At 38.4% G+C, this 24,082-nt stretch overlaps 2 protein-coding genes across 3 annotated transcripts; one reads left to right on the top strand and one right to left on the bottom strand.

Moving 5' to 3' along the window:
• Positions 1 to 588: 588 nt before the first annotated feature.
• On the top strand, positions 589 to 9,906 carry LOC128108925 (UDP-glucuronosyltransferase 2B1-like). Of its 2 annotated transcripts, none has more exons than XM_052735932.1 (6): positions 589 to 1,051; positions 2,380 to 2,528; positions 3,721 to 3,852; positions 5,566 to 5,653; positions 7,648 to 7,867; positions 9,627 to 9,906. In XM_052735932.1, exons 1-6 carry the CDS (start codon positions 589 to 591, stop codon positions 9,904 to 9,906), a joined length of 1,332 nt encoding a protein of 443 aa, XP_052591892.1. The 2 variants fall into 2 exon arrangements, with proteins under 2 accessions (XP_052591892.1, XP_052591891.1); XM_052735931.1 differs by having other exon boundaries at positions 589 to 1,303.
• An 11,079-nt stretch (positions 9,907 to 20,985) lies between these two features.
• LOC128108924 (thioredoxin domain-containing protein 9-like) lies at positions 20,986 to 21,884 on the bottom strand. The gene has a single exon (XM_052735929.1). It carries the CDS (start codon positions 21,792 to 21,794, stop codon positions 21,405 to 21,407), a length of 390 nt encoding a protein of 129 aa, XP_052591889.1. The 5' UTR covers positions 21,795 to 21,884; the 3' UTR covers positions 20,986 to 21,404.
• Between the last annotated feature and the right edge of the window lie 2,198 nt (positions 21,885 to 24,082).

The following is a 24,082-nucleotide window of genomic DNA, read 5'->3' as shown; positions in this document are numbered from 1 at the left end:
TTAAGCTGTAAGAACAGTTAGCAAGAAGCCTGCCACGGCCATACAGTTTGTAACCAATATAAGTCTCTGGGTTTACTTGGTTGGGTCTGAGCAGCTGTGGGACTGCAGGTGAGTGAGATTTGTCCTGAGTGTGGGCCAGGCAGGAAAACTCTAGCTACACCCTTGTTTGATCTTTACTGTTATGTAAGAAATAGGAGGTTCTCATTTGTGACTCTTCATATGATTCTAAAATGTTATATTTAGACAAGATAATTATACATGGAAAGTGTGTGATCTTAGCTGATTAGTATCAGGCACAAGAAAGAAAGAAAGAAAGAAAGAAAGAAAGAAAGAAAGAAAGAAAGAAAGAAAGAAAGAAAGAAAGAAAGAAAGAAAGAAAGAGAAAAAGAAAAAAGGAGACAAACAAACTTTGTTAACCTTGAGTTCACGTTCCATGTGCATATTTACAGATGATATCACACCACCAGGCTTGTTAACTCATTGATGGTTTTGAAGTTACATGTTAACTTCTTGATTTATCCAACTTTGCATAAAAGCATGAAAACCTGCAAAGAATGATAGATGTCAAAAGCATTCCATTTCAGCAAGATGTATATGAAACAGACTTCAGTTTTGCTGTTGATATGCTACTTTAGACTTGGAACTTGTGGAAAAGTGCTGGTGTGGCCAACAGAATACAGCCATTGGATCAATATAAAGAAGATTCTGGATGAACTTTTGCAGAGAGGTCATGAAGTAACTGTTCTGACATCTTCAGCTTCCGTCCTTATTGAGCCTAGCAATGAATCTTCTATTAATTTTGAGATTTATCCTGTACCTTTGAGTAAAGATGATCTTCAATATATGTTTGAAAAATGGGTAACTGATTGGACATACGATTTTCAAGAACTCTCAGTTTGGACATACTTTTCAAAAGTGCAAAAAGCCTTTAATGAATATTCTGATGTTATTGAAAGCTTCTGCAAAGCTGTAGTTTGGAACAAGAGTCTTATGAAAAAACTCCAAGGATCTAAGTTTGATGTCATCCTCGCAGATGCTGTTGGTCCCTGTGGTGAGCTGTTGGCCGAAGTGCTTAAGACACCTTTAGTGTACAGTCTCCGTTGCTGTCTTGGACACAAATGTGAAAAGTACAGTGGGGGACTTCCACTCCCTCCTTCCTATGTGCCTGTGATTCTCTCAGAATTAAGTGACCACATGACATTTGTGGAAAGGGTGAAGAATATGTTGTTTGTGCTATACTTTGACTTTTGGTTTCAATTATTTAATGAGAAAACCTGGAGTCAGCTTTACAGTGACGTTCTAGGTAAACTGTCTTTCACTATTACAGTGAAATTCCAATTTTCTGCTTCTTAGAATGTGAGTGTGTGTGGATGAATATACAGTCATAGAATGAGGTTGCTAATTGTGAGCTGATAAAGCAAAAATAGAAGACAACTAAATAGCCTCAAAACAAGGCAGAACACTGTAGAGTTGTTCAGAACACTCCAGAAATTGCTCTCCATGCAAATTGAGACAAAGATTTCTCTTGGTAATCATTTGATGTATTCTATGTTTGTCTTAGTATAAGAAACTCCAGGTTTCAATGAATGCATTAGTGACTTTAGATATGTGCACTAAGAACTTATAATTCACTACCATGACTATCTGTGTAGCACTAAAGAAAATATGTTCCCTTATAAAAGTTTCTTCACTTGCAAATTGAAACATTTATCTAGAATGTCATGAAAGGTCCTTAACAATTAAACAGTATCTCTAAGACCAGAAACAGCCAAAGAAACTTGGTTTTCTTGGAGTTTGAGACTTCTCAGATGCCTAAAACTGATAACTTAAAGCCTAAAATCTTGCTGCAAAATGCAGGCATTTTTATTGGCTTGTAACACCTAAATTAAGAGTAAGAAGAATTTGAATGTTATATTTTTATGGAAAATATCTAGCTGTAACTTCCACGTATACAACTGTTAGTATTACTAGTCCCTTTTGATGGACCCAGTACAGCAGTATCTAAAAGGAATTTAGTCATACCTTACAGATTATCATAGTGCATTTGAAGAATCAAGGATCAAGAAACTAGCTTCTAAAACACATAAACTAGACTAAATATTCTATGAAAGCTGTTTTTTCAAGATTCTTTGCAGCAGTCAAAAAGCTTTGAAATTACTGGTGTAACTTTGGAAGACAATGTAATTTTTACACAAATTATTATTTAATTTTATAATATTAATATTAAATTTAATATTAGTACATTTATATTATAAAGCACCAGTGAAACATTTCAAATTGTTGTCTACATTATTTCAACTCATCACTAGAAATCACATGCTATATGCCAGACAAAATCCTTTCATCATTGCATATTATTACTTGTTTTTTGTGGTGCAGGAAGACCCACAACATTATATGAAATGATGGGGAAAGCAGATATGTGGCTCATTCGAACTTACTGGGACTTTGAATTTCCCCACCCATTCTTACCTAACTTTGACTTTGTTGGAGGACTCCACTGCAAACCAGCCAAACCATTGCCTAAGGTAACCCTATATTGTTTCCGTTGATAAATTGCTTTGCCTTTTTCATGGAAACAATTCTTCAACACTCTTTCAGGATGTCGGGTTTCATGAGAGATATAAAAAGTGGATTAGAATTCTCTGACAACTGACATATACATTACTTCCATACTTTAACACATCTCTGTATCACACTACCACCACCGGTCATTAATATAGATTTTAATCACAGAGGTTAGTAGAGAGATGTTCATGCCAAGATGAAGGCATATGCAAGTGTGTATATGAACTTTACAAGGGAGTGTCACAATTGCCTTTACAGTAGCCATAATGGAAAAAATTACTGGAAATTTTATTCATTCCAAAATTTTTTCATATAAAACATTGTGACTATCTTCTGCCAGATCATATCCACCTCCCCACCCATACTTTATGTTCTCTCTGTCTCTCTGTCAGTCTGTGTGTATGTGTGAGTGTGAGAGAGGGAGAGAGACAGAGACACAGAGAGAGAGAGAGAAACCACAAAAATGAAAATCAAAACAATGACCTAAAAATCAATAAGACCAAAAAATGCCCAAGCAAAACCAAGTGAAAGACAAAGCCCACAAAAGAAAAAAAAACCCTTGGGATTTATTTTGTGTTGACCAAGTACTCCTGGGCATGGGTCCTGCTCTAGGATATGAATGATTTACCCAGTGATATTCCAATAGAGAGAGAATTGATTTTCCCCTTTGCCATCAGGTATCAATTGCAAAAAGCTTCCTAGTTAGAAATGGAAGTCCATGTCCATTTTTCACTCTCAGTGCTGGGACCTCATCTGGCTTGGACCTGTGCGGGTCTTACGTGTGTTGCCACAGTCTCTGAGAGTCATATATTCCTCAGTCTTTCTGTGTCTGGAAGACACTGGGATGTCATCCATTCCTTCTGACTTTTACAATCTTTCTGCCTCCTCTTTGTGTTGTTTTTAAAATACCTCCTAATGATCATCTAAATTTCAGTGATATCTCTAGTAACATTACCTTTTATCTCTAATTTACTTATTTTGGTCAGTTGCACTGTAGCACAAATGTACTCTCAATGAATACTGAGTACTGAGGCAATGGAACCACTGATCTTCTTAAAATAATTCCAGTTATTACATGATTTCCTCTCATAAAGTTTGTCGTGGTGCTTCCTATGCTGCCATTCATTTGTGATGTCACATCTCTCTTTGTAGGAAATGGAAGACTTTGTTCAGAGCTCTGGAGAACACGGTGTTGTGGTATTTTCTCTGGGTTCAATGGTTAGAAACTTAACAGATGAAAAGGCCAATATAGTTGCATCTGCTCTTGCTCAGATTCCACAAAAGGTGAGATTAAAGTGTCCACTAGGTGGACAATTGTATTATAAGTGTATTGAACTCTGAAAGGTTTTAAGAAAATTCCTGTGTGAAAAATAAAATGATGGCTTCTTTCCTATTCATCTCTAACACCATTTTAAAAAGAAAATTTTAAATTGATCAGGATGAAATATTAGTCTGGTTCTGACTGAACTCATGATCTGAAAGATTATAATTACATCCATGCATGGTTGTGCATAGTTGTCATTCTGGCTCTTAGAGACCAGAGTGAATCTTTTTTCTCACATTTAAAGCCCGTTTATACTTCGTGGTGATTCCCAAACTTTTCATATCTCAAAAGAAGTGAGAGGAAAAAGAAAGAAAGGGTGGAAAGAAGGGAGAGAAAGAGGAAATAAAATAAGAAGAAATATACCAGAGCTGGTGAGATGACTCGGTGGTTAAGAGCATTGGTTGCTCTTCCAGAGAGCCTGGGTTTGATTGCTAACACTTATATAATAGCTCACAAGTGTACCCAACTCAAGTTCCAGAAGATCTAATACATTTTTCAGGCCTCCAGGTGGCATACAGAATTACATGCTGGCAAAACACCCACATACATAAAATGAAACACAAATGTTTGTAAAGAAAGAAGGGGGAAAATATCTTCTTCCCAATGGCTGATGTAGGAAAATATAAGAGAAAGGATGATGAAAATTGGTCCTGACCCTGAAGTGAGCCCAGGATGATAAAATTCTGATTGCATCTACGGGAACTCTGCTTCTAGAACATCAAGGAAATGTTTTTTCTGGTTGGTGAAAAAGCATGGAATTTAAGATGGAGTTATATGTAATTCAGTAACCATAAGAAAAATCTAGAAGCTCCTGACTCCATACATTTTTGTATGGTTGACTCACTTTCTAAAAGCATCACTGTTTGGCTGTAAAGACCTGCATTTACTCTAGTACTTGATAACAGTTTCTCCTGTTCATGAAGACAATTTTTATACTTATTTTAGAAACACAGAGCATATAGAAAGTGAAGATGAACAGTTTGTATTCGTTTGTGAGAAATGCTAGTATTTCGCAACTCAGTTTGGCACTAAACATGAATTGTATTTAGAGCAATAGAAATCATACTTCAAATTTTCTTATTGACACTTTTTCCTTGGGCAGTCCTTAAAGTTTCATCTGAAACAAAGTAAATATACTTCCTTAGTAAGAAAGAAATTATTTCTCAGAATAGTAAACTATATTAATAGGATATTTTTATGCATCAAAAATAAACCTAATTATAATTTGTAGACTAGGGAAGATGGAAATATAGGTAAAATTATGTGCCCATGACTCAAAAAGATATAAATTAATATTGAATTTGTAAAATAAGAACTAGAATTATACATAATATATACATAATCATAAATTGTTACTAATTGTATATAGTATACCCATTCAGGATTATATTAACTGCCTAAAATTTTCATGTATGCTTGAATTTGTCATTAATCATTAAACCTATATAAATTAGCATGATGAAATATCATGCTCAAGTTATTGTAAAGCTATGTACAGAAAATGTATTATTTATGTCAGTCTTTTAACATCTCATACTATTTTAAAATTTCCTCTCTTAATTTCATTAGCAATAACTGGTTCAATTGAATAATCTCCTTGGTTATCCAGAATCAAAATATACCAAAGCTTTTGAATTTCTGCAATTGAATAAGGTACTTTCTGTGTGTAACAGGTTCTGTGGAGATTTGATGGTAAGAAACCAGAGACCTTAGGATCCAATACTCGGCTGTACAAGTGGATCCCCCAGAATGACCTTCTTGGTAAGACAGAGGTCAATAAAGTAAGAAAACAAAGGGAGGAACAGATCTTGAGGACAGTCAGAAACAAAGCAAATTTATTTATATTTATTTTCATAAATACAGAATGAAAAATAGCTGCCTATAAATTCTGTCATCCTATTATTAAAAATCATCTTCTCTATGTCTAGAATCTGAATATCTTCACTCCAGCTGAAATAACTATCCTAAGAATTGTCCAGAGACTGTATGAATTGCCCCTTTGTCTCTTGCTTCTTAATTTTTCATTATCGTTTATCCTACTACAGGAATATTTCCAATGCCACTGAGAATCTTAGCCCCTCCTGTTGCACCAACTCTGTATTTTCTATGCAAACAAATCTTTACCACAAAGTACTAATGTATTTCATGATGAACTGCAACTTGATTGGCTTTGGATTCCACCATCTACTATTATAGTGACTATACACTACACACCAGACCCAGTGCCAAAACTATTTCTATATAAATAGTCTACTTGCCTTCTGGGTTTTAATGTGGTATTTTAATAAATAAATTTCACACAATATATTTTAGTCAAATTAAACCATCAACTCCATTTATCTTAACTCTTCTCATATCTACCCTCTTCCTTCCCACCCACTTCCTTTTTTTCCTCTTTCTCATTGGTTATTATTATTGCATCTGTACATACATATGGATATACAAATACAATCTGCTAAGTCCATCTAGTAGTCCTGCTCAGTTTCTGAACTCACCATTGGTATTGGATAATAAATTTGAATTCATCTGTAGCTAGAGATTTCCTGACTTGCCCACAGTCAGGACAAATCTTTGTCACCCACCACTCCCACAGCCGCTCAGACCCAACCAAGTAAACACAGAGACTTATATTGCTTACAAACTGTATGGATGTGGCAGGCTTCTTGCTAACTGTTCTTATAGCTTAAATTAATCCATTTCCATAAATCTATACCTTGCCACGTGGCTTGTGGCTTACCGGCATCTTCACATGATACTTGTCATGGCGGCAGCTGGCAGTGTCTCCTTCCGCCTTCCTGTTCTTTCTTTTATCCTCTGTTAGTCCCATCTATATTTCCTGCCTAGCCAATGGCCAATCAGTGTTTTATTTATTGACCAGTCAGAGCAATTTGACATACAGACCATCCCACAGCATTCATCCCTGGGGAAAACTGATTCTCAGCAGTCATTATGTGTCTGTGCCTCTTTACCTGGGGACAAGGCACTGTAACATTTTCTGCCTTTACATTGGCACGTCAACTGGTATATTCATTGTACTGATCTTGTTTAGACCACCATAAAGTCAAGATTTAGTGACTGCAGTCTCCCTATGCTGTATGAAGACACAATCTCAGAGCAGATTTCCTTGTCCTGTGATTCTTACCATATTTCCAACCCATCTTCTGAAATGTTTCTTGAGCCATATATATAGGGGGTTTATGTTATAGATGTGTCATTTGGAGCTTCATACCCAAGATCAGTTGTTCTCTGCATTTTGACAACTTTGGCTTTCTGTAATGGTCTCTGTGTGCTGCAAAAATAAGAATCTTTGATGGGGGATGAAAGCTACATGTTTATGTGGGTATAAGGTAAGGATTTCAAATCCAATGAGAAATGACATTGGTTTAGAAAAGTGACAGTTGTGGGTTCTTCTCTATGTTCAGAGCCCCAGGGGAAATTCATACCTGGTACTATAAACCTAACCATGTGGATTCTTTTCCACTGGATTTTTTATCCACAATCTTCCTTTCATTTTCTTATGTGGCAATCTTATTTTCATTTTGCAATTCCCAAGACACATACTACTTCTTCCAAATAGTCTTCTCTTACCTCTCCTGCTCACTTAAGAACTTCTTTCTATTAAAGTCCAAAGCAGTTTCACTGCAAATTATTGGCTATAACATGTTTTCTATGAAAACAGTCGCTTTGGAACCCTTATATTTCACTTCTCTTTAATATTTTAATCAATGATTATGTAAAAGTAATTCTAATTGTAGGTCATCCAAAAACCAAAGCTTTTATAACTCATGGTGGAGCCAATGGCATTTATGAGGCAATCTATCATGGCATTCCTATCGTTGGTATTCCATTGTTTGCGGATCAACCTGATAATATTAACCACATGGTAGCCAAGGGAGCAGCTGTTAGAGTGAACTTCAACACACTGTCAACTATAGACCTTCTCACTGCTTTGAGGACCATCATTAATGACCCTTCGTGAGTATAATTACTTTTTGCTTGAGTTTTTTTTTCTTTTTTGAAACAGGGTCTTACTGTATAACCACAATACTGATCCTGAACTCATAGAGATTTGCCTGCCTCAGCCTACTATGAGCTGGGATTGAAAATATGTGCCATCATGCTTAGTGTATATAACTACTTCTTTTAAAATACTGATGGAAAGATTATTATCATCATCATATTGATTTTAATCCCATCTGAAGGAAAATAACAGTGAAAAACTTCAAATTATTTTGCATATCTGAAATATGTACTTGTTTCCAATAACAAAGTTATTCTATATTCATATTTGACTTCATAGAACAAATGAGAAATGATTAGTCTGAAAATTCTCTGTATATATGTAAATAATGTTTCAAATATACATCTACTGGTAGCAAGGACATTAAAATATAACAGAATATACATAATGAAGTAATCATGAACTTTAAAATCAATGAAAGAATGTTTAAATGTTTATCCATACTTTCTGAAGCTATAAAACTTTTGGTGAAATTTTATATTATTTCTATCATTTTTTAAACAGGGTCTCATTTTATAGTACTGTGCTGGCCTCAAATTCAGAAAGATTCTCTTGACTCTGCCTCCCAAGTGCTCAGATAAAAGGCATGTTCTACCAACCCTGCAATAGAAGCTGTAGTGACTAGCTTTGAGAAAATGTGTTCTAGATTCAATTTTATGACATCTCAAAAGCCCTTAGAATAGTTTAGTTCATTTTATCACTCTAAAATAAATACCAAGTTTCACTGAACTCATAGCCAACATCTAAGGCTTCTAAGACAGTGATGTCAACAAAAGAACCCATGTTAGTTGAAATTTATGTTAAGGCCTGGACAATGAGATTAAAACAAGCACACTGGAATGAAAGACAATATTAAATTCATAACATACCCCAGCAACATCATTAGTAGCTTCAAGGTTTACCAGAAGACAGATGTACCTAATCAGAAAGTCCATAGGCAAAACAACAGGAGAAAATGATGTTGGTTCTTGTAGACACAGTCTCCATGTCCAGGTAGAGAATTGGATTTTAGTTTCATTTTGTTGAGAATTCTGGTGGAAGTATTGTGTAAGAAAGAATCATACATTAAAAAGTGTTTTCAAACATGAATCTAGTTAGAGATTGAAATTACAAAACAGAGGTAGGAGAGGAGAAACTGAAACTGGAGAAGAGATATCCAACATGACACCTTACCCTGTGATGCTTAAGACAATTTTGTGTTTACTTCACTTATTAGTCTTATATCATATGTTACATGTTCCTCAAACGAAAAAGATTTAGCTCTCATTACTAATGATCTCTTGCCAATTTGAAAATATAGCTGAACTACAAAAATTCCAATTAAAAATTAATATTTTATGGGAATAAAGCAAAAACAGACCCAGCACTTGTAACTGAGGTGCCAGTGGATGCTGGTAATCTCATCAGTTGGAAAGTGGATAGAGAGGTTCATTAGATATCTTTAATGCCAGTGTAACCTACACGACAAATTCAGAACAAACTTGTGCTACACGAGGCTGTCTCAACTCTCCTCCTTGCCACTCAACTCTTCTCCCTGCCACTAAACTGTGCATCTTGTCCCTCAACTATCCTCCATGTCACCTGATAAACCACAGCAAATCTATTTGGTTAATTTTGAGTCACTTTGGGGGCTGTTTCTCAAATCAACAAATGTTAGGAAGCTCTGAAAATTAGTTTCATTTTAATTTTAGTTGTACACATTGTCCCATTCAGGTATAAAGAGAATGCCATGCGGTTATCAAGAATCCACCATGATCAACCAATGAAGCCCCTGGACAGAGCCGTCTTCTGGATTGAATATGTCATGCGCAACAAAGGAGCCAAGCACCTTCGTGTGGCAGCACATGACCTCACCTGGTTCCAGTACCACTCTCTGGATGTGCTTGGATTCCTGCTGGCCTGTGTGCTGACTGTGATGCTCATCATCATGAAGTGCTGCCTCTTTTGTTGCCGGAAGTGTGCTAAATCTGGAAAGAAGAAGAAAAGGGAGTAGCTGACGTGGGGAGGACTGCTAACGTGGGTAAAAAGAAGAGAAAAGAGTAGCTGCATTGAAGCCTCACGAGTCCTGAGAGATGAGCATCTCACAGCTGCTCCCAGCAAGAAGAGGTTGAGATGCCAGGTCTTTCCCTCTAAGAGAAGACAGTTTCAGGTCTTCAGTAAAGAAGGCTTTCATGTATTTCGTGTTTAAGACGTGCAAGATTTCATGACATATATTCACTCAATGCTTTAAAACAAAAATCACGTGTTCATTTTAGAGTGTTTTGATGTAATTGAGGAGTTATCCCCAACAATAATCACTGAGATTAACTGTGGTTCACAAAAGTCACATGGGCATACATCTTTGAAAATACCTCTCTAAATGTCAGTTACCTTTACAAATATCTAGCCTGTTCTGACTTCATTTGGTGGACTATTTTCTTTCTTGTTTTTACTACTCATAAATAATAGTGTTCAGGAGCCAGACTTCTGAAATAGACTTGCTTTTCTCTTTGTATAAGGGAAGCCATACATTGTTCTGGTTATTTTCTCATACACACACCACACATACTTTATTTATTAAAGGAGCTGTGATGAAGGTTACCCTCCTCAAAACAGGCATTTCTCCATGGCATTCAAACAATTATTTCTACCTGCTTGTGTTAAATTCCATTACTTGGGAGGTTCTACAACTTGACAGGATTATTCATTCACTCTCCATCTTATCCCTTGGTCACAACTCACCTGGACACTATAACTCATAATTAAAACTTTTGAAGCAGACTTGAGCTGTTAAAAGTTCCATTCCTCTCACTTATAAAGTACACAAGGTTAGGTACAAGAATAAAAGTCTCCAGATAAGAGCAAGACAAAAGAAAACTGTATCTAGCACATGATGTGGATCCATAGGTTATAGATTTTAAAAAAATGTTTTGTGCAATGCAGAATAACTAAAAGATTTACCCCATTGCCACCCTAATCACTGCAATAATATGGCCACACATTCTGAAATGGACTCCTGTAATGACGAGCATTGAATTTCAGAATGGACAAGAGGTCTTCTGTTAAAATGTAAGCTGAATCTCAGTGGAGCCCCAGGTGAAACTAACACGATTTTATCAACAACAAGAAAGAAATCCTGAATGAGAAGCACATGCACTGAAACTAGAAACCATCTTACCACCAGTGCAGAGCTGAGCCCTTCTACCATAAACAGTTCAAAGTTCAGAGTTCAGAAGCAGCAGAAACCCTAGTTAGTGATGATGAAATGAGCCCTGGAACAGCTGTCACACCTGTAAAGTATACTGACCCCAAAAGGCTGGGAAATGAATTATGATCAGGTTACCCAGGGAAACATCAGTTGTGGATAAGGACAGAAAGGAAAAGTAACTGCAATAGTGCAGAGTGTCCAACAAAAGGAGAGATGAGAAAGCTGGTCAATCACAAGCCCTTGCTCCTTCTGAACCCAGGAGAGAATGTGATCCCTGTGTCTTAACCCTTGGGCAATACAACCAAGCTGATGCTAGAAATACATGAAATAAGGAAGAGAACTGAAGCTGGCCAAGAGAGTTCCGTGGATTAGAAAACAGATTACGCCAAAGTGCCCAAGTTACAAGACCTAACTATAAAGACAACACTGGCCAAAAGAAAACTTGGCTTACAAGGGTTAAAAAACACTGACTATTCAAAGGGAGAAACATATCTGAAAACATGCAGAGGGTCCAGCCTTCTGCAGGTCAGAGAGACTGGGAAAGAGATGCAGAGTCAGCGAGAAAAACATACAGACTTCTTTTCTGAGGGATAAAAGCTTTTATTTTGTTTTATTATTCTTTCTGTTGCTTGCTCTACTCTATTCTTTTTTGTTCTTGTTGTTCTGTTCTTCTACTTTGATATTCCCCTTTCTCTTTCCTGATGACTTCCTTCTTACTACTTCCTGATGTCTTCTTTCTATATCTTTATTTCTACCTATATCTTTTCTGGTGTTTTCCTTCTATGTGTCTTTATTTTTTTCCCTTACAGCTTATATACCCCAGCAGAATCTTTCAAACAATATAAGAATTACAATGTGGTTACATTCTATTTTTAAGTGAATAATTGCAGTGAATACAAGTAAAAAACAGCATATTTTCCATACCCCTTAAATGATTAAACATTTTATATATTACAAGTGGAAAATGAATTATCCCCAAGAACCCACATACACTTAAACATTTATCTTTTAGACTTCTCAAAGATCAGGAGTCTTTCAGCTATAACCGCCTACATAGGCAATAGTCTTTATAATTGGCAGAAAAACAGATTACTGGTTTCGCTTTTTATATTTTAGAGTCCAGTCTAGTTATCTTTACTAACCATGCAATTCTTTGTTTTTTGAGTCACAGAAGTCATTATTTAAAACTTTGTTTTAGCTATGATGCACACAAAAATCCATGAACACGTTTCCCACTATCAAAAAGAGCTAACTTCTGGGACTCGATTGTTTTCGTTAATCATTAACTTAAGTCACTCTCTGTATGGCTCCTCCAGAGAAACTTGCAAGTCCTAGCTGTGTGCCATTTCCTTGTTCTTATTTTCTATCCTCTATAGCCCCTAATTATGAGGGGAGAGACAACATTGTATCCTATCTTTACCTATATTAATTTTCCCATTAAAACAACCTCTATCATAATCCGTTACTATATTTGTTAGAAACCCTTAATCATCAAAATTCTATTTAAACTAACACTATTCTGGCATAAAATCATTACTTCAGTTAAACAGTACAGCTTAAAATGAAAGCATCTGCATAATAATCCACAGGTAAAAATGCGCAGTAGAACAAGATATATCCATGAGATAATCACACTACACTAAAGGCAGTAAGGATCCCCATGCGCCCCATTCACGTTGTACCAATAACAGAAAAAAATGGCAGCAGCAAACATGTAAAGGCATAGCAGAAACTAAAGACATTCTGAAGCCAAAGCAGTATCTGAGATTGACCCATCAGTGCCTTGCTTCCTGGTGGGCTGAACTCCGGAATTCAAGTGCCACCTGCTATTCCTCTGATGTGGCCATGAGCAGTAACAATATCAAGCTCTGACTCCTGTCAATATTTGGATTCAAAACAATCCTAAGCAGAAACCAAAATTCACCTTAGATGAGATCAAGTGGGTTCAGGGTGATGTGCCCATTCCAAGGTTCACTTTAAACACCCTCTTTCTGCCCTGGTAGCACTTAATTCCAGTCTCTACAAATGGAGAATTTAAAGGCATATCGCCCCATTAATTTCTATACTTTCATTTTTATTTTATAGAAATTGCTTTAGAATGGTATCCTAATCTCTCTCCAAGTCTACTTGCTTAAAGTTACATTTTTGGTCCCTGTTTTTAAATCATATTTATTTATACATGCTGCATGAGTGTTGTCTCGGCGTGTATGTGTGTGTACCACATGCGTGCTTGGTGCATTCAGAAGCTAGAAGATGGATTAGGAAACTGTGACTGGAGTTACAGATGTCGGAGAGCCCTGTGGGTGCTGGTACTCTAACTGGGTCCTCTGGAACAGCAACCAGAGCTCTTAACTGCTGAGCCAACACTTCAGGCCAGGGTTTGGAGTGAAGCATATGTTTGTTTATCATTTTCTTTTTATTTCTTCTATTCTTTTATTTGTTCTCCTTTGTGATTGTTGACTTGTACACTTGAGACAGACTCTCACTGTGTATCTCTGGGTGTCCTCAAACCCTCTATGTAGTCCAGGCTGGCCTTGAACTCACAGAGAGCTAGGTGTGTGCCATCTTGCCTGGTGAATTTAAACTTCTTATTTTTGTTGTTCGTTATTAATTATTTTATGTACCCAGGTGGTAGTGGCACACTCTTTTAATCCTAGCACTCTGGAGGTAGGCACAAGGGGATCTTTGGGAGTTCAAGATCAACTTGGTCTACAGCCTTTTCTCTAAAACAAAAAAGAAAAAAGATATTTTATGTAAATAATATAAATAGAAAAAAAACAGAAACAATAGCCAAGAGTGGTAGCACAAGTCTTTAACCCTAGCACTCCAGAGGTAGAGGCTGGTAGATCTCTGAGTTCCAAGCCAGCCTGGTCTACAGAGAGACTTCTAGGACAGCTAGGGCTACATGAGCAACTCTCTTTCCTAAAAAAGATAATTAACTAAATGATTTGTAATACACACACATACATATTTATGTTTAGAATTCCTATCCCTTTTTAACTAGTTTTTATTGATATAAATGAGAGGGAGAGAGAGAGAGAGAGAGAGAGAGAGAGAGAAACCTAAACAGAGACAAAGAGATATTCACTGCAGCCTCACTTTTCCCTTCAGCATTTCTTTCAGCCACTTTACTTTCATTCCTGAAAATAGAATATGCCTGCCTTAAATTATACTATAAAGTGGACATATCCACTGCTTCCTGTGCGACCCCCTAACCCTCTTTTTGCCAAGTCCCTGTCCCTGTTCATGGTGCCATCTGTGGGAGGCCAGCTCCATTTTTTCCCCCAGGGTACTCTTGAGGAGTTAAGGATGAGAAATGTTTAGATAGAAAGATAGAGGGGAGAGAAGACAGACAGAAACACAGGACAGTTTCAGTAGGGCCTGGATCAATATATACCAGCTCCTTTTGTCTCTTCAAAAGGGCTTCGTGGCTGATATGTAAAATTAAATTATATTATAAAATAATAAAAGGGAAAAATAGAATGCCAAGGGGTGGGCAAAACAGCTCCCCATAGATCAAGCAAGTGCAGACCCTTCCAATCACCTGGTAACCATGCACGTGGTCAAGCCATCTCTTAATGCACCACTGCTGGGTAAGGTAAGTTCAGATCTTCCTAGGAAACCTCTGTGGGCTTCTACATAATGAAATGGATTAGATGGTAAAAGTGTTTATCTTGAAACCTTAATGACTTGAGTTCAGTCCCCATACAAGCCTGAACATCTGAATTGATCCTGAGAAACCACATAAAGGTGGAGGTATAAACTCAGCAAATTTGCCATGGTCTCCTATTCCTTGTTCTCCCTCTCTGTTGTTGATCCAGCTGGGATCTCCCGCTCCCCCAAGCTCTCTTTCCCTCGACCCTCACCTTTCATTACCCCCACTCATGTCCAGGCTGTTCATGTAGATCTCATTCCATTTCTCTGTCATTGGGCGATCCCTGGGTCTTTCTTGGGGTCCTGTTTTCCGGGTAGCCTCCCTGGTGATGTGAGTAGCAGACAATTCATCCTTGTTTCATGTCTAGTATCCTGCTATGAGTGAGTACATACCATGTTTGTCTTTCTGAGTCTGGGTTACCTCACTCAGGATGATTTTTTCTAGATCCATCCATTTGTCTGCAAACCTCATGATGCCATTGTTTTTTTCTGCTGAGTAGTATTCCATTGTGTATATGTACCACATTTTGTTTATCCATTCTTCAGCTGAAGGGCATCTGGGTTGTTTCCATGTTCTGGCTATTACAAACAATGCTGATATGAACATAGCTGAACAAGTGCTCTTATGGTGTGGTTGAGCATTTCTTGGGTATATGCCCAAGAGTGGTATAGCTGGATCTTGGGGGAGATTGATTCCCAATTTTCTAAGAAAGCGCCATATTGATTTCCAAAGTGGTTGTACAAGCTTGCATTCCCACCAGCAGTGGAGGAGAGTTCCCCTAGCTCCACATGAGAACAGGAAGAAGCAAAGTGCTAGAGAGGCCCACAGAAATCCACAAAGATACCCACACAACAGACTGCTGGCAATGGTCGAGAGACAGCCCGAACTGACCTACTCTGGTGATGGGATGGCCAAACACCCTAATTGTTGTGCTAGAAACCTCATCCAACTACTGAGGGATCTGGATGCAGAGATCCATGACTAGGCCCTGGGTGGATCTCTGGGAGTCCAATTAACGAGAATAAGGAGGGTTTATATGAGCGAGAATTGTTGAGACCAAGGTTGGATAAAGCACAGGGACAAATAGCCAAATGAATGGAAACACATGAACTATGAACCAATGGCTGAGGGGTCCACACTGGATCAGGCCCTCCGAATGGGTGAGACAGTTGATTGGCTTGATCTGTTTGGGAGGCATCCAGGCAGTGGGACCAGATCTTGTGCTCATTGCATGAGTTGGCTGTTTGAAACCTGGGGCCTATACAGGATTGTTTGGCTTGGCCTGGGAGGAGGGGACTAGACCTACCTGGACTGAGTCTACCAGGTTGACCTCAGTCTGTGGGGAAGGCTTTGCCCTGGAGGAGATGGGAATGGGGGGGGGGGGCGTTGGGGGGAAGGTGAGGGGGATGGGAGGGGGGAGAACAAGGGAATCTGTGACCGATATGTAGAACTGAATTGTATTGCAAAATAAATTAAAATAAATTTAAAAAAATTCATTTAAGAAATAAAAAAAAAAGAATAAATCAGAAAACATCAAATTATTACCTCCAAGTCGACAGAAATGATTTAACATAAATAACAATGGTTTAGAAAAATTTGTTAATCTCACAGAAACAAGTGTGTTAATATGACCCTAAATAAAAACCCAGATACAAGTAAAAAAAAAAAAAAAAAAAAAAAAAAAAAACTCAGCAAATTTGAATCTGACCTTCACATATGTTACACAGAGCACAAGTGCCCCACCTATGACACAAGTGCGCATGTGCGTAGTCAGGATAATAAAAGTAATGGCAGCAGTATAGTAATCATGATGAGAATGATGATGATGATATGCCACCCCACAGGTAAAGCTACTGTTTAAAACCATGAGTTAAAATGCCTTGTGGATATGTTTATTTCTTAGAGGCATTATCAAAGATTGGTTTTGTGGGTGTGTGCTTTTCTGATGAGTCCTGTTCAAGTCATAGCCAAGGGTTTGCAAATTTATGATATTGGGACATAAGTTTTTCTACAATGCTTTGAATTTGACAGACAATTACACAGACTTTTCACCATTTTACTTAGGAGAGATAAATCCTTCTGCTGTCAATACTGTTGTTTCAAATTACCTTCAATGACACAACACATTTGGAATGCAAGAATCGGACGGGCGGTGGTGGCGCATGCCTTTAATCCCAGCACTCGGGAGGCAGAGCCAGGCGGATCTCTGTGAGTTCGAGGCCAGCCTGGGCTACCAAGCGAGTCCCAGAAAAGGCGCAAAGCTACACAGAGAAACCCTGTCTCGAGAAACCAAAAATAAATAAATAAATAAATAAATAAATAAATAAATAAATAAATAAATAGAATGAAACAATCCCAATTTCAAAGACACTTACCTAATACTTCACTGTAAAGCTGATTCCACTTTTTCTAATTAAATGTTTGGAACCAAAAGTCAAAACAAAGCACATAGATTACATTTTGCACCCTCTCCATGAATGTCATTCGATCACTCAATTCTGACATAGCAGGGGGCACATAGGAAGGAGGCAGTGGGAGTCCTCCACTGTACTTTTTTTTTTTTTTTTTTTTTTTTTTTGGTTTTTCGAGACAGGGTTTCTCTGTGTAGCTTTGCGCCTCTCCTGGAACTCACTCGGTAGCCCAGGCTGGCCTCGAACTCACAGAGATCCGCCTGGCTCTGCCTCCCGAGTGCTGGGATTAAAGGCGTGCGCCACCACCGCCCGGCCCACTGTACTTTTTATATGTGGATCCAGGAAAGAAGCGGAGACTGTACATAAGTGGTATCTTGAGAATCTCAGTCAGCAGGTCTCCGCAGGGTATGAAGGGATCTGCTACCATGACGTCAAAGCTTGAATTGTATAGTTTTTTCATGAGTTTCTTGTTAAAAACTACATCTTTGCAGAGACTCTCAGAAAATTCAGAGTCTAACCAACAAAGTTCTTGCAACATTAAAAAATATCTCCAAAATGATTGCTTTGGCAGCTCATAAATGCATTTCCCAAATAATTCCATATAAAGGTCCTCCAAATCAGCCACGGGAATGGATGAAGGGTATGTTTCAAACTCAAGAGCAGATTTGTCCTCAACCTCATAAGAAAGGGAAGCTGAGGGTATCAGAACAGTCACCTCATGACCCTTCTTCACAAGCTCATCTAGGATTATCTTTAAGTTGAGCCAATGGCTGTATTCCATTGGCCACTCCATCACCTTCCCACCACTCCCAGATCCAAAGAAGCCACTCAGATGGAGCAGGAGCAGGATTGCTATCATTTTCACAGACATCTTACTTAAATCCAGAGCTGCCTTTCAAATGGCAATCACTCAGCTCTTGCAGGTATAGGAGAGTAATAATTAGTTAAAGCATAACTTATACCCACAAAAGCAAATACACATGGGATAGTCACAGCCTCTGAATGCCAAGTGCAAACACCAGGAGGCAGATGTGAACATGTGAAATGACTCTTGATTCTCAGTGACCTTGAATGTATAATGTACTTGGAGAACAGTGAACAGTAAGATCTCCCTGTCTTTCTTTGTCTCTCTCCTTCTAATGTAGCTTCCTTGATAAAGAACTTACAAAAAAGACATAACTGTTGAGTCACACTTTTAAAATATCACAGTCCAGTGTGTCTTCATATGAATGTTGACAACAGCATTCCTTTACCATACTATTGAATGATTTTAAATAAATGGTTCAGAGGTTCATAGTATAACCTCAGAATTATAAACACTGCAACTAAATTTGAAGCTGATTTTATCCTAGATAGAGGCCCTGTTCTGTTAGACTTTCCATTGGTTCCAGCCCTACCCAATCAGGAATCTTCTTTCTTATAACTGGTCACCCTGGCAGGAGTGAATATATTCTGAGACACTTTTGCCTCCCTCCTTAACTATCAGACTATTGAAAGTATGGACGCTAAGAAATTAGAATTTTCCTGGTGATCTTCTACTGGGAGAAGAATTGTCTGATGCCTTGGGGGTACCTAGGAGGAATCTGTCCTCAAGGGCCATTTACAAGCTAGCGGGGCACTAACATTTCTGAAGAGCCTAGAAGCTAAGAAAGTGTTGGGCAAGGGACCACATCATGGCTGAACTGCTTAGCTGTGCATATGTCTTATCAGAATCCCAAAGATGGAGTTGGGTAAGGGTGACTGGCTCTCTCTGCCTCTCTTACTAAAGTGAGTAAATCTGTTTTATTTTTTCCTGAATTTTACAGTTTATTTGGCTCCTTTGATTGGCTTATTTAAGTGTGTGTGTGTGTGTGTATGTGTGTGTGTATGTGTGTTTGTGTGTGTGTGTGTGTGTGTGTGTGTGTGTGTGTGTGTGTGTAACTGGCTTTTGGGGACACACAGGCTGAGACCCTTTAGTCATGAAACACCCATTTCTCCTTATTATGAGCATTTCATGTAGCTGTTATAAATTGGCTGGTGCTTTGTGAATGGCTTTGATTATATTAAGGGTTTAAAGTACTGTCATGTTATAGGAGGTAGCCAAGTTTCTTTTATGTAATATTAACTACATATTGTAACAGAAAGTCCACACTTGCTCTTTTTTAATTTGATTGATATTAGCTTTGTTCCCAATTTTTGACTACTTTTTTTATTAATATTGATGTACCATATATTTGTCCTGTTCTATATTTTGATCTCAACCCTTTCCTGAGTCCATTTATCTGTTTCAGACATCACCAAAAAATCCCTTATTTTCATTATTCCCTCATTGAGGCAAAATATCATTAGAAAAAAGACCAGGGTGCCTCCTTACTAAAGTTCAGGTGGTGTCCTACACACAGCACCAAGCAAACCATGAGTTCCTCTGAGGGCTCCACCTCAGAGAGCAAGGGCAAGAGGTCTGAGCAAGCTTGGACAGGAGAGCCGGAATGGGTGAAAGCACTATCATGCTCTTGGGCAGAACCCAGTTTACCCTGACCTGTGCTCTATGGGATCCCAGCAGTGGGATCCGCCTAGCAAGATGGCAGAGTTGCTCCTGAGTGGGTATTGAAGAAAGGTACACCTGGTGGAACTCATGGCTGTCCTGGGGTGAGCATGGAAGTGGAGTGCAGCCTGGAGTCTGGCAGCTGGGCAGGCAGGAAGTGTGGGCAGAGACTTCTTGCAATTCTTATCTGGAGTTTAACAAGTTGGGGGCAGAGACCTGGGAAAATAGGGATCCACCCTGCCTGCTGCTGAGTCTCCATCCCAGTTCCCTGGAAGAGGTTTGTGTGGATCTGTTCTTACTTCTCTTTGAAGTGTAACTATAGGAGCCTAATGCTAGGATCTTTAAAGTCTGCAGAAGTGGCAGACTGTTTCCAAGGAGCTGCTCAGGTTGCCATCCACAGTACAGTACAGCATATCCTGATGTCTCTCCCCTTGTTCTCTTTCTCTCTTGATTATAAGCAGTTAAGAGGATGAAGCCCCATCTCATTGTGGTTTTCAGTTGTTTTGAGCTGAGCTTGGTTGACGTTAAGCATGATGATACTGAACATACTTCCACATGCGTATTAGCCACCTGCGGCTCTCTCACGGAAAACGTCTATTCAGATCCGCTCTCCATAATTTATATTGAGTCATCTCAAGTGTTTTCCCTTCCACATTATGAAGATATGGCCTTTCATTATACAGTGCTTAATTCTTTTGGGGGTGGAGGTATATGAATTTCAAATGCATTCTCCAGGTTTGTGATTTGTGTTTTCAGTGATGTTTTTTGATGCAGAGAAGTTTTCATTTTTGAGAGTTCAATTAATGAAGTTTAGCTTAGTTGCTTCTGCTTTTGATGTCGAAGAGAAAACTAAATTTCAAATTCAATAACAAATATGTATTCGCACATGTATTAACATCTTATATTTATAATTCTTACCTTTACTTCTTAAAGCATTTTAAATGATCATTATATGTAATCATTTAAGAGTTAGAGGTCCATTTTTAATTTTTCATGCCAATAGATTTCTTAGAAGCCCTGGATAAGAAAAGAAAAATACAAAAAACAAAAGCAAACAAACAAAACCAAACCCTGCAACTTTCCCATGGATAGTTCTGTGATCCTTGTCAAATATCAATCAAATTGTATAATTTTATATTCTCTATAACTTTAGCACTCTCACACAAAATTAATAAAGCATAAAAGTAATAAAACCACCATCAGGCATTAAGAATCTTTTTTTTTTCCAGATAATTTAAAATATTTGTTTTTTTCAAGTTACACATGATGGTCAAAATAGTAATGATGTCCTTCCATGTAGTGACACAGTATAAACGCTGGGATATGAGTATAGATGGTGAATGGGCCGAAATCAGGAGAATTTAGGAACACACTGAACTCTGAAATAAACAGACAAACAGATGGTCTACAAGGACAGCACAGTCTAGTCATCATCAGAGTCTGAATCGCATTTCTTTCCTTGGATAGTTTTCTTTTCCAGCTTTGTGAAGTTTGTCCCAAATTTCTTTTGGCTCTGAAATGGTGGCTCCATTAAATTTCCACTGTAATTGATAACGTCAGAACAGCCAAGTCTCCATTCTAAAGTATCCGTAGTGAAGTCATCCGTACTGCCTAGGTCGGTGAACCCGACAACATGATCCTGTGTCTTGCCGTCTCTCAGGAGCGCTAGTGTGGGGATGACCGTGATCCGCAGTCTCTCACAGAGGAATGGCGCCTATTCCACATTCAGCTTCAAAAACTTGGTTTCAAGATGTTTTTTGGCCAGTATTGCCAAATGTCTGTCTAGTATTTTACACCTGAATGTGGTGTCTCTGTAGAAATGGCAAACCACCTTTTCACTCTCCTTGACTTCCTGAAAGAAGTCTCTCTCACTGACCACTTCTCTGTCCTCCCCATGTCCTTTAGAAAGCCACTCTTGTTTCTGCTGCTGGGCCTTCCTGAGTGCCGCCAGTCTCTTTTCTTTGAGGAGTTCCAGCTCGTCTTCACCGATCTGATCCAGTTTCTGAATTTCAGAGTCCAAGTGGTTTTCCACGAGCTTAGTGGCCTGGAGGAACTGGTTCTCTAGGACTTCTGAGAACATGTCGATGGATCCATTCCCTTCCATTTTTCTAAACAGTCTTGCTGCTGGACTATTGGTGATGGCTACTAAGAGAGGAAGCTGCAGATCAAGAATACTGATCAGGTTCACGCAGGTTTCAGCCTCCAAGAATCTTTTATTGCCAATATATGATTTAATATGATTATGTGTACATAAAAACTGTAGAAATTACCTATGCCAAAGAGCATGATATATTGATGTAACAGTTTTCTTTTAAATCAAGATAAAAATCAAACACAGATCAAAAATCAAATATGAAATGATTATTCCCCAACACTGTAACAATGAAAATGGATAGGAATTCTAAATATATATATATATATGTGTGTGTGTGTGTGTTACAAATTATTTAGTTAATTATCTTTTTTTTTTTTTTTTTTTGGAGAGAGAGTTGCTCATGTAGTCCTGGCTGTCTTAGAACTCTGTCTGTAGACCAGGCTGGCTTGGAACTCAGAGATCTGCCTGCTTCTATCCCTGGAGTACTCTGGAGAGCTGGGGTTAAAGGCTTCTGCTACCACTCTTGGCTATTGTTTCTGTTTTTTTTTCTATTTATATTATTTACATAAAATATCTTTTTTCATTTTTGTTTTAGAGAAAAGGCTGTAGACCAAGTTGATCTTGAACTCCCAAAGATCCCCTTGTGCCTACCTCCAGAGTGCTAGGATTAAAAGAGTGTGCCACTACCACCTGGGTACATAAAATAATTAAAAACGAACAAAAAAAATAAGAAGTTTAAATTCACCAGGCAAGATGGCACACACCTAGCTCTCTGTGAGTTCAAGGCCAGCCTGGACTACATAGAGGGTTTGAGGACACCCAGAGATACACAGTGAGAGTCTGTCTCAAGTGTACAAGTCAACAATCACAAAGGAGAACAAATAAAAGAATAGAAGAAATAAAAAGAAAATGATAAACAAACATATGTTTCACTCCAAACCCAGGCCTGAAGTGTTGGCTCAGCAGTTAAGAGCTCTGGTTGCTGTTCCAGAGGACCCAGTTAGAGTACCAGCACCCACGTGGCTCTCAGACAACTGTAATCCAATCACAGTTTCCTAGTCCATCTTCTAGCTTCTGAATGCACCAAGCACACATGTGGTACACACACATACACGCTGAGACAACACTCATGCAGCATGTATAAATAAATATGATTTAAAAACAGGGACCTAAAATGTATCTTTAAGCAAGTAGACTTGAGAGATTAGGATCCCATTATAAAGCAACTTCTATAAAATAAAAACTACAGGATGGAAATTAATGGGGCAATATGCCTTTAAATTCTCCATGTATAGAGACTGGAATTAAGTGTTAACCAAGGCAGAAGGAGGGTGTTTAAAGTGAACCTTGGAATGGGCACATCAACCTGAACCTACCTGATCTCACCCAAGTTGAACTTTGGTTTCTGCTCAGGATTGTTTTGAATCCAAATATTGGCAGGAGCCGAAATCTGCTTCTGTTCCTATAACTTTCTCCCTTTGAACAGTCAGTGTTCTTTTAACCCTTGCAAGCAAAGGTTTCTTTTGGTCAGTGTTGCCTTTATAGCTAGCTCCTGTAAACTGGGCACACTGGCATAATGTTTCCATATCCATGGAACTCTCTTGGCCAGCTTCAGCTCTCTTCCTTATTTCATGTATTTCTAGCATCAGCTTGGTTGTGTTTCCCTGGGGTTAATACACAGGGTCACATTCTCTCCTGGGTTCAGAAGGAGCAAGGGCTTGTGATTGACCAGGTCTCTCATCTCTCCTTTTCTTGGACACTCTGATCTATTGCAGTTACTCTTTTTTTCTGACTTTGTCCATGACTGATGCTTCCCTGGGTAACCTGATCATAATTGCTTTCCTAACCTTTTTTTTTGTGGTGGTATTTTGTATATGCGCTAACAAATAAAGCTTGCCGGGAGATCAGACCTTTAATCCCAGCACTTGGAAGGAAAAAGCAGAAAGATCAGGAGTTCAAGGCCACCCTGGCCTACACGATGTTTATCTAGTCTAAAAGAGAAACAGAGCCAGATGGTGGACGCTCATGCCTTTAATCCCAGCACTAGGGAGATGGAGACATAAAGACAAGGCATTAGGAGACAAGAGCTCAGCCATTCGGTTTGAGGATTCGGTAGAGGTAAGAAGTCTCTCTAGTGGCTGGCTCCTTTACCTCTCTGACATTTCAGCATTTACCTCGATAACTTCAGGATTTTATTATTAAGACCAATTAGAATTCACGGTCCACTTCTTGTAAAGTATACTGCATACTTTACAGGTGTGACAGCTGTCCCAGGGCTCACTTCATCTTCACTAACT

Source organism: Peromyscus californicus, unplaced genomic scaffold, assembly GCF_007827085.1.
Source record: "Peromyscus californicus insignis strain IS unplaced genomic scaffold, ASM782708v3 Scaffold_13__1_contigs__length_99412109, whole genome shotgun sequence".
Classification (NCBI taxonomy): Eukaryota; Metazoa; Chordata; class Mammalia; order Rodentia; family Cricetidae; genus Peromyscus; species Peromyscus californicus.
This window is presented reverse-complemented; position numbering and strand designations above follow the sequence as displayed.

Excerpts from the sequence above, each read along its gene's own strand:
- LOC128108925 (XM_052735931.1), top strand. The coding sequence starts at position 589 with ATGTATATGAAACAGACTTCAGTTTTGCTGTTGATATGCTACTTTAGA. Across the intron at positions 2,529-3,720 it reads CAGCCAAACCATTGCCTAAG|GAAATGGAAGACTTTGTTCA; the intron begins GTAACCCTATAT and ends CTCTCTTTGTAG. Across the intron at positions 3,853-5,565 it reads TTGCTCAGATTCCACAAAAG|GTTCTGTGGAGATTTGATGG; the intron begins GTGAGATTAAAG and ends TGTGTGTAACAG.
- LOC128108924 (XM_052735929.1), bottom strand. The coding sequence starts at position 21,794 with ATGGAAGGGAATGGATCCATCGACATGTTCTCAGAAGTCCTAGAGAAC.